Source organism: Adiantum capillus-veneris, chromosome 21 (genome assembly GCF_014529385.1).
Source record: "Adiantum capillus-veneris isolate H3 chromosome 21, ASM1452938v2, whole genome shotgun sequence".
Classification (NCBI taxonomy): Eukaryota; Viridiplantae; Streptophyta; class Polypodiopsida; order Polypodiales; family Pteridaceae; genus Adiantum; species Adiantum capillus-veneris.
This window is the reverse complement of record NC_140951.1, coordinates 65,221,704-65,237,443: the sequence shown is the minus strand read 5'-3', so window position 1 is coordinate 65,237,443 and position 15,740 is coordinate 65,221,704. Positions and strand designations below refer to the sequence as shown.

Sequence of the window (15,740 nt, the reverse complement as noted above, 5' to 3'; positions counted from 1 at the left end):
TCTCAAGATCAGCATCTCATACATGAGATCACCGAATGCCGATGCAATGCTAGCGGGCCCTGCTAGCTCTACGGAGCATGCATCAACATATATATCCGTGGCAATAGGCATCTCTGACTGACAAGGCGTGTCAGCCACATGCATCTCCTGACTGTCCGCAAAAGACGCATCAACCTGTCTTGCAACCTCAGAGCAAACCAGCTGCTCTAGGTGTCTGCTGGAAGACATATCCTGCACAACTATATCCCTATGCTCACTGTCGAGCATAGAAAGGAATGACTGCATAATCGTTGACATCTCAGTCTCCTCTGCAATCATCCACTACAAACATGACCACTCAATCTGCTGTGACTCACTAGAGCTCTCATGCTCTAACTCCATATGCATAGACTCTTGCACAACGTCCTCCTGTCGTGACTCACTAGAGCAAGACCGCTCTACCTGTCTATCCTGCATAGAAGTATCTCGCACGACTGACGCTCTGCTTTGCTCAGTCACTAGCAAAGCATGCATGTCTGACTCTGTCACCTCTCTGTGTGACTGCCCAAGCCGTGCCCCAATTGTGTGCACAACGAGCTCACTACTCTGCACTCCATGCAAAGCATCCTGCAACCCACAAGCAAAAGAGACTCGCCTGCTCTCTCGCTCTCTACCTGGCTGCATGATCACAGAGACAACACCGTCTCTCGCATGATCCACATGCAATGGGTAACTTGTACCACTCCTGGCACCTCTCGCAATCACTAGCGAACCCAAATGCATCACAAAATCTCGCTCTCGTAGCGAAATCTGACATCCACAATCTCTAAGCTGACCAATCGAGATCAAACTCACTGTCAAATCTGGTATATAGCGCACATGTCGTAACAAGTAAGATGCACCACTCGGTAATGACAGTCTCACATCTCCTGCACCTGCTATCGCATGCACCGATCCATCGGTCAAACGTACACTGCCAAGCATCCCGCTAGAATAGCTACAAAACCATGCACGATGCGTCGTGACATGAAACATAGCATCTGCGTCTAGCAACCACTGCGAAGGGAGTGCACTATCCACATGTATAGCATCTCGTGCATAGCTCGAGGTAAAAGTAACATCCCCGTCACTAGTATACTCCGACACTACATGTGCCTCAACTGTCAAAGCAACTGAGTCCATGGCATCACTACATACATCTCTGAGACTGCCATGTCTCCTACGATGTCGCATACGACGAAAACAACGCCGTCTAACGTGTTCAGAATGACCACAATACCAACATGTCACCTGTCGGCGTGCTCGTGAATGTACATGTCTCACACGAGTCCGTGATGACTCAGATCTATCATACATATCATGTAATCTGCGCCAAAGTGCTCTCGAAGTAGTCTCATACTTAACAAGAGCATATACAGATTCCGCAAGGTGCAAAGAGAGTGTAGATAGTGCCATCTCCTCTAGCTCCTGCCACTGATCGTCAGACATGTTTGAAGGTCTACCTGCATCACCACTCAATGGTCGATGCAACCCTCGCTGTGTCAATGCGTCAAGCATACACTCTCCATGCCGCAAAGTTTGACCCATCAAACATGCGCATCTGTGAGAGGTCACAATCTAATCGATCACTTGTCTCTGCCATGAGCACAATGTAGCAAACTAGAAAGCAAAACCACCTCACCAACAACACCTGAAAACTGTCAACCAATATGGCCAGAAACACAATGTAAAACCTGTGAGACACTCCAAAATAGAGCTCCCACAATGTCAATACAAGTCAGCCCTAAACTGGCTCGAATCGCATCAACAGAAGTCTGCAAATATGGCTCAAAACCTGATGCAAAGTTGCACCAATAACCGTGCAAAACCTTGCACAAAATCACAAGTCAATATGACTCAATCGCGCATAAATATCTGACAAAATTTTGGCAGAGTCTCCTTTGTAACTGGAGCAAAATCTCAACAGTAAACCTCAAAGAGACAATAATACATGCCACAATGGCCAATCCGGGAATAAACTCGACCGGAATCACCTCACAAAGTCATACATATGAGCATACCTGCTCTTGCCGGAGTCAAATAATCTCAGCCATAAACAAATACACAAATCCATATATGGCATACATAAACCGCCAAGACCATTGCAACATAGCTCACTCTCGCATGAGTGGCTCTCTGGAAAAATGCATATCCAAAAACCTGTGTACACCTATGAATTTGCTGGTTGCTGCAGAAAATACTCCATGTGTGTGAGATATACCAAAAACAGTGTTTTTGGGACCCGAAAGTGCACAAATAAACCTGCTGCTGTACCTGCTGTAATTCAAAGCAGAATTTCAGCAAATAGACATCACCATTGCGTCCGGAGCGTGCCAAAACCCTGACCTAGACTCCTGGATCATGTAGATCTGACTCTGTATGAGGGAGCTACGCAAAAAACTGCGTTTTAGAGCCCGAAAATGGCAAAAACGAGTTGCACACAGTCTTGAACCTGCTTCTGCTCCACTCTGCGTGATGCAATGTCCTCTCAATGCAAGCTCCAACACAAGAGCTCTGCCACAACAGCATCCAAGCACTCGAATGTCAAGCTCTCCTCCGCCGAGCACTTCTCTAACGAGCTCCACTGAGCTCAAAAGCTCCTCTCACCAAGGAAGCCGCAACCGCCTCCTCGACCAAGCTTGACCACACCAAGCTCCTAAGCTCCAAAGACAATGCTCCTCAAGCTAAAATCGCTCTTCGTGAAACTCCGCGATCGAACTCCACCGTCGAGAGTGAGCGAGCTATTGCGCGAGCTATCGTCTCGAAGCTCTCAAAGCCGTCGTGCTCTCCGCGGTCACCATAGCTCTGATACCAATTGAAGGGGATCGGGGAGCACCACAGACGGAGAGTGAGAGAGAGAGAAGGAGACACACGACACAGATATGGGTGGGGAGACTCAAAAGAGTGAGCAGCCCCCTATACACTTATGCTATGTATAAGGTATACAAGTCAGTGGGCGCCCAGACTCTAGGCGGCCGGGCAAGGCACAGACACCTATACCCCAACAGTCTGGTCGACCCGCTGTTTCCCATAAATACCCCTTCACATGTGGCATAAGCTGTCCTGGTATCTGGTGTGTCTCTGAGTAGAAAACTATGTCTCTGTCCCTAAAGCTGTCTTCAAAGGCAGCTACATCTAGCCTATATGATCCATTAGAATTCCACGCCGCTATCCGGAGCGTCGCCCCATAGGTCTCGCACCGTCATGATGAGCGCTTTTCCAGAACCACTACTTTCCCTCCTCTATAAAAGGCGATTTTCCCCTTTTCTCTTGCTGCCTTGATCTCTGGCATCAACTCTTGCATATGTGCCACTTGTGCCAATGTAAGGTCATCTCCCAGGAAAATACCGGTTTTCTTAAGAGCTGGCCTCTTCTTTAGAAATTCTTTCCTTATTTCTATATTCGGGAAGCGGAGAATAAGTGCCCTATTCTTTACGTTTCCCTTCTCATCGACTCCTTTCTTGCCCACTCTCCATGCACTTGTGTGAGTAGGCTCTGTGATGCCCATGCGTTGTAGCAGTTCCCTCACCTCTTCATCTACATTCTCTTTGTCCTTGACTCTTGTGACCCGCACATGCAGAGCCCGAGTCTTCCTTTTCTGCTCTTCCTCAATGGTCATATTAATAATGGTGGAAGTAGGTGTGGTCTCAGGCATCTGGGCCTTCCCTTTCTTCGCATCCTCAATCCATTTCTCTGCTTCATCAACCTTTTCTTGTGTTTTAACAAGATGTTCCGCCCATGAAGATGCCGTTTTCGATTTCTGTTCATTCCTTCCCGTAGAGCTTTCATCTGGTCCTTCATGTCCTCGAGCTCCTTCAACACCGAAGGTTGGTTGTCTCCCTTCTCCTTAGTTGCGGATTTGCAAGCGGCAAGTTCTCCTTTTAGCTCCTCGATTATTGCATCTTTTTCCGCCATGTGCTTTTCCGTATTTGTTCTCCATGCTTCAAAATTTGCTACTGCCTCATCGAGTTTCTTTTGCATAACGCATTCTGTTACATTTACTTCGGCCTTGATTAGGTTTCGTAATTCGTTTTCATGGTCTGAATTTCCTCATTCTGTATCCCCCGGATCTCTCTCCTTAGTTCTCTCATCATGTCTCCATACATGGAGTTCCTGTAGCTCTCGGTGTTCGCGTGCATTTCCTTCCTAATGTCGTCCCTCATATAGTTTAGCTCTGATTTGAGCATCACCTGGACCTTCTCCATCAGTAGCTCATCATGTATCCTGGAGGTTTTCCCAACGCGTAAGGATCCTGGTGATAGAACAATATCTCTGTTTCTCCGTTTGAAAGTAGCCGTTGTTTTTTCTTGGGTGGTGTAGCTATCTACACCCGGCCCTTCCCCTTCGGTAGGCGGGTCCATCGAACCCGAGCCCCAAATCTGGGATAGGGTACTAGGGTACTAGGGTGAGGGACTGAGAGTATGGCAAACTTAACCAGTTTACCTTAAGGCCTTAAATCGCTTTAAATTGGACGCAAAGAGAAGGCTTAAAATCTCTTTAGACTTAAAATTTTACCTTAGGGCTTAAAATTGAAATAAACTTAAACGTAGGGGATCTTGACTTCCTACGCGTAGAACAGCTGGGGCGACTCTTGGCCTTGCTACGTGTAGAACAGCTTGACGTCCTACGCGGAGGATTGCGTGGGACAGACGTGCAGCGCGAGCCTCAGGCAGTGTGAGCGCGAGCCTTAGGGCGGCATCAGAAGCCCGCCATGGTCTCCTTCTCGCGCGCAAAGAGCAGGGGCCTCAGCTGCCCGCCATGGTGTCTGTCACGCGCGCAAAGAGCAGGGGCAGCAGCAGTCGTTCATGCCCGCAAAGAGAGAGAGAAGCCTTCAGCCTCGTGCTGCTGCAAAGAGAGAGCTCCCTCACGCCACAGCACGCGGGATGTTGCTTACTGTAACAGAGAGAGAGAGAGAGAGAGAGAGAGAGAGAGAGAGAGAGAGAGAGAGAGAGAGAGAGAGAGAGAGAGAGAGAGAGAGAGAGAGAGAGAGAGAGAGAGAAATGAAATGAAATGAAATGTTATATTAACGTCTTCAAAAGGCCAAAATGACCTATGAGACCAATCAGTTACAAAATAGTGAATCTAATACCATGTCTGGGTACAAAAGAACTAGAAAAGAACTAGAAGTGGAACAAAATACTACTACTACTACTACAATCTAAAACTACGTGGGTGTAGCAGCTGATACAATAGGTACCCGGTAAACTGGATGTAACAGTGTGTGAAACAAAGATGGAAGAAATGGTGAGGATCCATCCTCATCTGCACTCTGGATGTCGAGAGAGTATGGCTCAAATCTTCTGTTGTAGTCTCCGTCGATGCTGTGTAGCTCCTCTCCTCAGTCGCGGTCGTCTGTATCTCTGTAGCTCCAATGCTCGGTCGATGAGAGTGCCAGTAGTGGTCGAATGAGTGTGGGACGAGCTCTGCAGTGGTGGCTGCTCCTCTGGCTGTCCCATATCTAGTGAAAAGAAATCTGTAATGTGTCTCTGGGACTGCCTCTCTCTAGCTCTCCCCAGTAAAGTGTCTCTATACCTGTGTAACTCAAGTAGATATAGTCCAAGACATCTCTGATCCTCATAACTCATGACCCTAGATAGAGGACCAAAACCCTCTCTGAATAAGCAGTGGAAACGCCCCCGTATCTCATAGAACACTGTGCAATGACATATGTAGTGCAACTCTGTCTCTGGCTCTCTCTGGCATAATCGGCATATCCTGCTGTCTGCTGGTATCCCTCTGAATCTACCGGTCTCAATCTCGAGCTGATGTGAGGATGTGCGTATCTGACCAATGGCACAACGCAAACCATGAGACATATGTGTGTCCATGTAGCTGGGTCGAATCACAAACCCATCTCCTGTGAGGTGGAGAAGATGCTCTCTATAGAAAGCCATCTTCGTGCTCAACTCCTGAGGCGGCTCTATCCATGTCCTCCTGGTGTCGAGCTGGATCAGGTCCTGACGAATGAGTCTAGTGATCTCCACCCGTGTAAGAGACAGCGAGGGTGCCTGAAGAGAATACTGGAAAGGGGGCAACCTGTCCATGGTGAAGCCATGCGTCTGAAACCATGAAGTCATCTGTGCATACCAGCATGAAGTGTCCCCCTGTAGAGCTAACTGTTTGGAAGACTCAAGGGCCAATCTAGCATATCTGTCTCTAGTAGTATCCCATAGGCTGTGCACAAAGGACACTGATCTGGTAAGCGCCTCAATCTCCATGGGGGGGGCAGCTAGCTCTGCTCGAATGATCGCGTGAGGTACGGAGGCCTTGGCTCTAATCAATCGGGAGATCATAGATACCAAGGGCCTCTCCATACGTCTCCAACCATCCTGGCCTACAGAAGGTCCCCATACGTGTACCCCATACATCATAGCTGAGGCTACTAAAGTATCAAAGAGCCATAACTTTGTCCGAGGTTCCTGGAACTGAACCTGCGAACACATCCTCTCCAAGCCTCCCAAGGCCGCATAAGCTCTGGTCAGTCTAGTCTTTGCTGCTCTCCCCAAAGAAAACCTCGGCCCAGTGAAGACTATCCCAAGGTAAGTGTATGCATCTGTATACTCCACAATCTCTTGACCATACGTGAAGGTCGGTGCCGATCTCCTGATCCACTGCGGTGTGGTGTTAAACACCATGACCTTGGTTTTACCAAGGTTTACAGACAATCCACTATCCTCTGCAAAACTGTGTAATGCATCCAACTGTCGCTGCATACCCTCTGGTGAGTCAGAGATCAAGACAATATCATCAGCATATAACAACAATGGGATCCACGTCCCTGCCAGCTAGGCACCTCTATCACCCTCTCTGTCAATGTAATCAGACACCTCATCAACATACATACCAAATAGAGTAGGAGACAATGGGCAACCCTGTTTCACCCCGATAGTGGAGTGAACTAAGTCAGATATCCCCTCTGGGGTGCGTACATGTCCCATCACTGATCTGTATAAAGCCATAATCCCCCAAATCAACACTGTGGGCACCCCCATCTCCTGCAGTCTGCGCATCAGTCGAGCTCTCGGTACCATGTCAAATGCTTTGCGGAAATCCACAAAGCTACAATAAATCCGTCTCCCATGTGACCTGCCCTCCTCAATGATAGCTCTGAGTGTCAGAATATGGTCAAGAGTGGAGAAACCCCTCCTGAAACCTGCCTGTCCCTTTGCCCGTACACCCTCACCCTCTGCCCAGTTACTCAACTGCTGCTCAATAATGGATGCATACAATCGTGCCAGTGTGTGTCCAACCATAATAGTGCGGTAATTTCCAGGCTCTGTAGGATCACCTGCCTTGAATATAGGCACAATAGTAGACAACCTCCAAGTCTCAGGTAATCCCTCACACATGGCACGATTGAACAACACTGCAAGAACCTCCATCAGCATATCCCTAGCATGTATAAAGTGCTCCGCTACTAGACCGTCATGATATGATATATTAACGTCTTCAAAAGGCCAAAATGACCTATGAGATCAGCTGATACAAAGTGGTGAAACTAGTACAATGTCTGAATACAAAAGTACAAAGGTACTGAATGCAAAATAAAAATAAAAATGAGAAGTGTGTAGTGACAGTGAGATGTGGCCATGTGCGCAATCTCACCGCAAGATGTGGATACACTTCTCTGCCAATTTGCCATGATGGAGGTGCCTCCCCTCCCCTATGTAGAGATCACGGGTGCCATCTGGTTGCTTGACTCGCCTCAAGAACGCCGCATCATCATAAATTTGGGATTTGAAGAGACACCCCACCTAAAAATGGCTTCCTCTCATATGTGGGCTACAAGTGACCTGGCCAGACAAAAACAGGCATTGACCAAGACTGAAACACATGAAAGGGACCTCACCAGGCCGGGTGCAACCACAAACAAGTCCTCTGTCCCCATATCTAGGCGGAAACCTGAGGAGATGGCCCTTAAAACTCATACAGAGAGATCCTAAGTACATCAAGGAAGAGGCTCGACAATATTTGCACTTTGCTTTTGAGGTTTTAAAAACCAGTGATTTGTAATCACTTGAAACCAATGACTAAATAGAAAATCTTTGTATGCTACCACGAGCTGCTACGCAAGAGAGATGGGTGGCCCTAAATTGTCACAATTGCTGTCCCCGGTTGACCAGTTGGGCAACTAACTGCTTGTGGCCCACACTTCGTATTGAAAAGATATATAATGCGTGTTTGTGTACACCCTTGCGATCCAGCCACAGTGCATAAACGATGATAATTAGTAGAAATGGCCAATAGAGGACATAGTAGACAAACAAGAGGCCAATAAGGCGATCCACTGAACCAAGGTGGTGAATTGCTGGGGGGGGGGGGGGGTGGGGGGTGGTGTGGGGTGAGAAAAATCCATTGGTCACAAGTGTTTGGGTGGCAAACCCAAAACTGAGGGCCGTGCATGCTAGCGAAGGAGAGCAAGAATGCAGAAATGGAAGTACTTGGAAGGTGGATCTAAACAACATTACAGACTATAAAATCATCAGGAAAATGCCCAAAATTGTACAACCTTGTCTTGAAATATATTCGAGCATGTTGACACAAGACGGTTGGAGCAATGGTGAGTTTTGGTAGTTTGTATGCCAGTACTTGATGTATGAAGATTATAAAGTAATTTAAGCGTGAAAAGGCAATTGTGTGGATTCTTTCAGCTTTGGTCTCAATGCGCTTGGCGCATATCATACATGTGATGTAGGGGTTAAAAATTTAGTTTGAACAAGCCTTGCACATGGTTTGTGTTAGCATGGTTTTTAATGGTGCAGTTAAATGATGTGGATGTCAGTCCTGATATCGTATCTTTTCTGGTTGTTCCTCTCTTCCCATGTGGATTTTGCCACACTCTCTGTAGGTCCCCCTTCTTTGCTCTTTGGAGTATTCATACAAAAAGTTTTTTTTACGACGTGTGAGTTTAATGTATGGCTTACTTAAGCCTTTAATTAAAGGAGCTTTTATTTTGTTATTTTGGTTTCTGATGCCCATAAGAAATTCTTTGCTACAAGCTTTCAGGCTGTTGTGAAGTAGATATCCCCATTTGTGTAGAGACAATGGGAACGAGTACCGATCCTCCAGGCATTGTGGTAATCAGCACTCTAAGAGGAGCCACTTACAAGCTACTTAGATTCCATCTTCGTGATTGGGTCGCTCTTCTTACTCTTGCAATTGTTGATTTGGTGCTGAACATTATCTATCCTTTCAATCGTTTTGTGGGAGAAACTATGGTTGGGGATTTGATGTATCCACTGCAACCAAGTACGGTGCCACTTCCAGTAGTTCCTGTAAGCTTTTATTTCCTATGCTTTTTTATGTTGTATACTGAACAGGTCAGTTTGTTCGATGCATACGTCAATTATGGGAGTTTCTTTCTTTGTAGTTTGAGCTGAACTTTAAAATCAACTGTAGCATAGCCATTATTTGATAATGAAGTCGACTATTCTTTATAGTGATATTGGTACAGTTATGTTTGCTCGGTGTTCACCTCCTTCTTTGAGTTTATTCTCCATAGAATTCTGTCAAAGTGACCAGTGAATTTCTTCAAAAAAGATTTGTCAGGGTGTGTATGTCAATCAAGCTTTCACAACTACGACTTGAGCAAGCCTTGAACGCCTTGTAGGCTCTTGATGATAAGCGCTGCTTTCTTATTTGTGTTAAGGCACTTTCTACACTTTTAGTTCAACATTCAATACAATAATTTTCCTGCTTGTACCAGGATTGCAATGACATTTTTGAGCATAAAGTAGAGAAGCTCCAGTACAATCTAGTTGTGAATATGCCCCAGCTCCAGCGAGAACCTGCCTGCTTATATAGTGTTTGTGGCAAGGCAATTGTGATTGTCACACTTAAAAGAGTTGTAGCAGTAGTCTTGGATCTCTGTCAGTAATTATCGGAGCCAAAGCACGTAACAAGCTGCTATTTGTCAAAACTTGGGGATTGATCTTGGCTATGGGCAGTGGAAGACTACCTACATTAAATGAACAACACAAGGTGAAATGCAACAGCCCTTACTTGAACAGCTTCTACTTCAGATGGTCAAAGTGGTCATGGGATGAAATCCAACCGTTACCCTGGGTCAGAAGTGTATCTGCAAAATTTGGTCCCAGGTTATCATTTTACTGTTAAGCTGGGTCTGGATCACTTAGCCACGACTGTGTCTCAAAAGTGGGCGAGGAAATTCCGCTTCCATGGGTCCACCTAGGACGGCTCGGTAAACCATGTAACACAGGTCTTAGCGGCTCCATAAATTCAAATAATGTCAAATGTAGCAGGAAACTATGTGGTGCTTTCTAAAGTGGGTGCTCCTCAATGCAAATACACACAAATCCCAATCAATGGGACAAACTGAAAGATTGATGGATTACCTGAAATCAAATAATGGCAAGACAATGAACTTGAAGTAGATATAGTACAATAGATAGTATGAGGCTTGAGCCGAGCTGCTCTCAATCTATCAAGTACATATTGACTGGCAGCGCACACAGCTTGATACCAAGTCTTCACAAGATGTAATGGGGATGTCGAGGCTCCAACCGTGCACGGAGAGTGCTGTGACTATGACTAGACTCTAGACCCAAGACAAGTTCGCTAGACTGCACAAGACTTAACTCCACTCAAAGACGCCACCTTACAATATATACAATGGCTACATCAAAAAAGTGATAGGCTAGCTATGGTGTCGACTCGGCTACCACTCCTCCGTGTCTCCTGCCGAGCACCTCTGGTCCACTAGACCGCCAACGACCCTAGTCCATAAGCCAAGCGATTGCCCAAGTGTGAACCAAGACCAATTGTAACTACTAACTATCTGTCCAGTACTGCTGACATTGTAATCCAGCTACAGGTTGCCCCGCCACAAGACCACTCACCATCTTGGTAAGTGAACCTTCGGCATGAGAGAACAACCAAAACACATATGGAGTGTTCTCCAAAACAAGGCGTATGGTACATACAATGAAATGAAGCATGGCATCTGCAAATACTACTGCTGACTATTTGAAGGTGGGAACTGGTGGGGATATAAGGACTGATATGGAAGCTGAGGCCATGACTATGGGGCCGGGTAAGCACCAAATCCCATAGGCGGCGGGCATATCTGAAATGGAAATGCAACCCTTGACGCCGAACCTGACATTGCTTGCTGAGCCTGCGGAGCTGGAAAGGGATAGCAAGGGAAGTGACCAAAATGGGATAGTAAGGGTAAGGAGCCAGTGGTGAGAGTCAAATGTGGCGAAGTAGAGCCCGGTGGGGTGGAGTCAGTGAGTGTATGGGAAGGCCCATCTGTTACGATTGTCTGAGGTGTACCTTGTTCACCATGTTTCAGTACCGCCCTGGCTACCTACCATGTGTGTACTCTCAGGGGCAGCACCGGTGGTAGTAGATGAACTTCGAAGACCCCATCCACTATGTCATATATCAACAAAAGTACTAGAAACAACAGGATCTTCAGCAGTAGTTATAGTTGTCTCTGAGACCACCTGCTGAGTATATCATTGTGAGTGCAGGATCAGCGGAAAATACCATACTGATAGTAGGTGCATCCATAGTTCTGACTGCAGGTGTGAGATTATGTAATGCATTACGAAGCTCCTGCCTGAGATTATCTATCTATCATAGCACGAAGATGTCTCACCTAGTCTCTCAACATCCTGATATGATGCATCTGTGTAACAATCATACCATCTTTGTGGTGGCGGCGGTGAGGATAGGTGAGGGCACTATGGAAGAAGGGAATAGAGGAGAGTGCGCTGTAGGAGGGAATGGAAGGGAGGCAGTGATTTGAGGATGGGAAAGTGTGGTGGATAGTGGGTGTGATGTGCTACTAGATGGGATGTGTGGTGTGACAGAAGGGAGGGTAGCAAGGGGAAGGCCTGAGAATTGACAATGGTATGGCTCTCAGAGAATGGTAAAGCACTAATTGATCCGGTGGAATCTTTAAGTGCAGTAGTATCATCCTGGGCTTGTAACACATTAACTACCCAATTTATCATAGGAGTTGCAAAGCAATTGAATTTTGCAGCTTTAGATTTCCTCTGTGAGCTGAACCTCTTGAATCTCTCCTGAAGTGACTTATATACCAGTTGGTGAAAAGCATAAGGAAGGTTGTGACAGAGGCAGAAAAAAGCATCACATAGCTGAGGAAAAGTAGGTCTGTCGACTTGGTCAGTTGCCCTTAGAAGGAAATGGTACCACATTAGGATAGAGACTTGATGATTGCGATAGTAAGTTGCATTGGATGCCTTGTCATGTGCACATGACTCTCTGCGCCACGTGGACATGCTTCACCCATTTCTAGAGCCAGTTTTCCACCTATCCCTAGATAGGAGTGTTTAGAATCCTAAGAGGATTAGTATGTCACGTGACACATCCAACCCTATGTGTCCGAGGACAAGCTACAACATGACCAGGGTTCAGTCAGTCAAGTCAGTCTAGAATAAGAAGTGATCTGGCACTTTTGTTAGTCTGTTTGCAGACCGTGCATGTCCAGTCAGTTAGATTAGATGCATATCCTCTGGTTGCACACAATATGACTATCAGATTCCCATCAGAATCCTTCAGGGGAATTTTCCAGTGCATTTAGCCTATTTTCCTTATTTTTGACATTTTTCACTTATTATTTTTAAGTGACTTTTGTTGGAAAGTAGGTAGGGCAAATTGAGTAAGTTTGTATATAAGCAAACCTAGACTATCACTTTCTGGCAGAAGAGGCAGCAGGAGCACTCGCTCAACAGGCAACTTCTCAGCAGAACCCCAAGCCCTAGCGTTTTTGCTCCACAGCAATCACCTAGCGTTTTTGGACCAGATCAGCAAACGTTTTTGCTCTTGCAGATCCCTGGCGCGACACAAGACTCAAGAAGAGACCTAGCGTTTTGCAGTTGCAGGCCATCTGGCGACAAGAGAGCCATTTTCAGCCCTAGTGTTTTTGATTTGCAGATCAGCCCCAGCGTTTTGCAGATTTGCCGCGATGGATCATCAAGAACCACCAGCGTTTTCAGTTCTCAGCCCTTACACACCGCAGATCATGTCCCAAACCTCGCAGATCTCACCTTCCCGCAGCAGTCCTCGCCGCACGGTTAGTTTCCGCAAGGTTTACAGATTCAGCCCGGAAAACGCAGATTTCAGTTTCTGAGTTTTCAGCGCATTGTCGTCGTATCATCGTCATCGACATCGTCACCGACATAGAGTCAGAATTCAGTAGATAAAGATTTGGAGTTTTCAGCCTTAGCGATTTAAGATTGCAGCCCGTCTCATCGTCGGCAAGTCCAAGCATTGTAGAGATTTGTGCAATCATAGGTAGACCTCTCTCGCCATAGAGAGTGGGGCCTTCGGGGGAGGTTTTGACAACATTCTGGTGTCGTATTCTTCTCTCTCCATCTCTCAGTCTCAGCACCTTCATTCACAGTGTTCATCCACTTTGTTTGTGTCCATTGCACTCTCTCACTAAAGGAACGGAAGGCTCTCCCTTTCGTAAGTAAAAGGAACCTTGAGCACAGTTCGGAGCCCTCATCTTGAGCAAAGTTCAACATTCACTTCCGCTGCACCTTACATTGGTATCAGAGCTTTGGCAGTGTTCTGTATCACTCAAGGAAAGAACCACATAATTTTTTTTTGCTTGTTGTGGTCGCACGTAACCCAAGTCCTCTTGGGCGTGTCAATTCCTAATCTTGTTTTTGAAGAGTGACAGGAAACCCAAGAAAGAAGGGCTTGTCCAGCCTCCCCTTGTGCCTCTTTTCACTCATTGAGAGCAGACTATGCACTTAGCGGCCGGCCAATCGACATGAGGTGGGAAAAAGCAACCTTGGTGTGAGCGCAAGGCCGCCAAGGGGTGCACCCGCGGAAAAGAGAAGAACTCGGGTGAAGAGAAGATCCTTCTCTAACACAGATTGCAAGCGAAAGAAGAACCTCAAGAACTTAAGAACTGCAAGAACCGCAAGAACCCAAGTTCCTCGTGAACTTAAGAACCCGAAGACCACAAGAACCCACAAGAACCCAAGACTTCAGTGGATGCTCATCACTCGAAGCGGAATGGATACGAAGAATCGATCTTGACTTTCGAGTCGAGGTCCACAGCAACCCCCCAGGCAGGTTCGATCAAACACGACGAACAGATCTTGGCTCTCGAGCTTAGGTCCAACGAACCCTTACATGAAGTATTATGTGTTCGCATGGTTAGTAAGCACGTATTGTGCGAGTGTTTCATTCGTGATCATCTTCTGTATTTAGTTAGCGTCTTTATGTGATCCCTTTTCCTAGGCATGACATATTGTACGTTGAGCACGTTTCACTCATGAATGAGCACGAATGTATGCGGATTGTTCGTGAAAAGTTGAAAAGTATGCATTCAAGGAAGTCACATTCCCTGTCTCTTCCTTGGCACGACACAATTGTAGAAAGAGCACATGAAAGTATGAGCACCAAACATGGGCATTTCCGTTGTGAATTGCCACAGTTGATTGCTTTAGATCAGAAGAGAAAGATTCGATCTCATTGTTTGCGTGTGTGTGGTGAACGGGTTGGCACTCTGTCTATTTGTTCATCTACATTGCATGCACAGTCTTTAGAGAAGACGAGATTTTCTCCACTCACTTTACATGGAATGGGTATGTTCATGCTTTTGTATTGGAAGTGGTTTCAAGAATTTTCAACCTCGGAGATTCTTGCAGAAGGTAGAGGCATGACTATAGACGAAGTGGAAGCATTGAAGATGACTTTGTGTCGCTTTCGGCGCGGCCCAAAGAAGCAAGCATTGCAGACCTTTATGAAGTTCAAGTACCGCACGACCCACACATCAGAGTGGGCTAGTGAAGAGTCCTTCCCAAGATTCCAGACCCTGTTGGCGATCCCTCTTGACGCTATAAAGTTCGGTACCAGTACCTCCATTTGAAAAGGAGGGGATGTCACGTGACACATCCAATCCTATGTGTCCGTGGACAAGCTACAACATGACCATGGTTCAGTTAGTCAAGTTAGTTTAGAATAGGAAGTGATCTGGCACTTTTGTGAGTCTGTTCGCAGATCGTGCATGTCAAGACACTTAGATTAGATGCATATCCTCTGGTTGCACTCAAGAAGAGACTAGCGTTTTGCAGTTGCAGGCCATCCAGCGACAGCAGAGCCATTTTCAGCCCTAGCGTTTTTAATTTGCAGATCCGCCCCAGCGTTTTGCAGATTTACCGCGACGGATCATCAAGAACCACCAGTGTTTTCAGTTTTCAGCCCTTAGACACCGTAGATCAAGTCCCAAACCTCGCAAATCTCACCTTCCCGCAGCAATTTCTCGCCGCACGGTCTGTTTCCGCAAGGTTTATAGATTCGGCCCGGAAAACACAGATTTCAGCATCTGCGTTTTCAGCACGTCGTCGTCGTACCGTCGTCATCGACATCGTCACCGACATAGAGTCAGAATTCAGCTGATAAAGATTTGCAGTTTTCAGACTTAGCGATTTCTGATTTCAGCCCGTCTCGTCGTCGTCCTCATCGTCGTGTACATCGTCGGCAAGTCCAAGCATTGTAGAGATTTGTGCAATCATAGGTAGACCACTCTCGCCATAGAGAGTGGGGCCTTCGGAGGAGGGTTTGACAACATTTTGGTGTCGTATTCTTCTCTCTGTATCTCTCTATCTCAGCACCTTCATTCACAGTGTTCATCCACTTTGTTTGTGTCCATTGCACTCTCACTAAAGGAACGGAAGGCTCTCCCTTTCGTAAGTAAAAGGAACCTTGAGCACAGT

The 15,740-nt window shown here is 46.4% G+C and overlaps 1 protein-coding gene across 3 annotated transcripts in view; it reads left to right on the top strand.

The window, feature by feature from the left end:
• Positions 1-15,740, top strand: part of LOC147431075 (lipid phosphate phosphatase 2-like) — a 151,504-nt gene that overhangs the window by 87,167 nt on the left and 48,597 nt on the right. For 2 of the 3 annotated variants that reach the window (XM_086493732.1, XM_086493733.1), the window contains one exon: positions 9,025-9,293. In XM_086493732.1, the coding sequence (XP_086349858.1) occupies positions 9,025-9,293 (269 nt within the window). Of the gene's footprint in view, positions 1-9,017; positions 9,294-15,740 lie in introns of all 3 variants that reach the window. The other variant, XM_086493734.1, reaches the window with a different exon arrangement.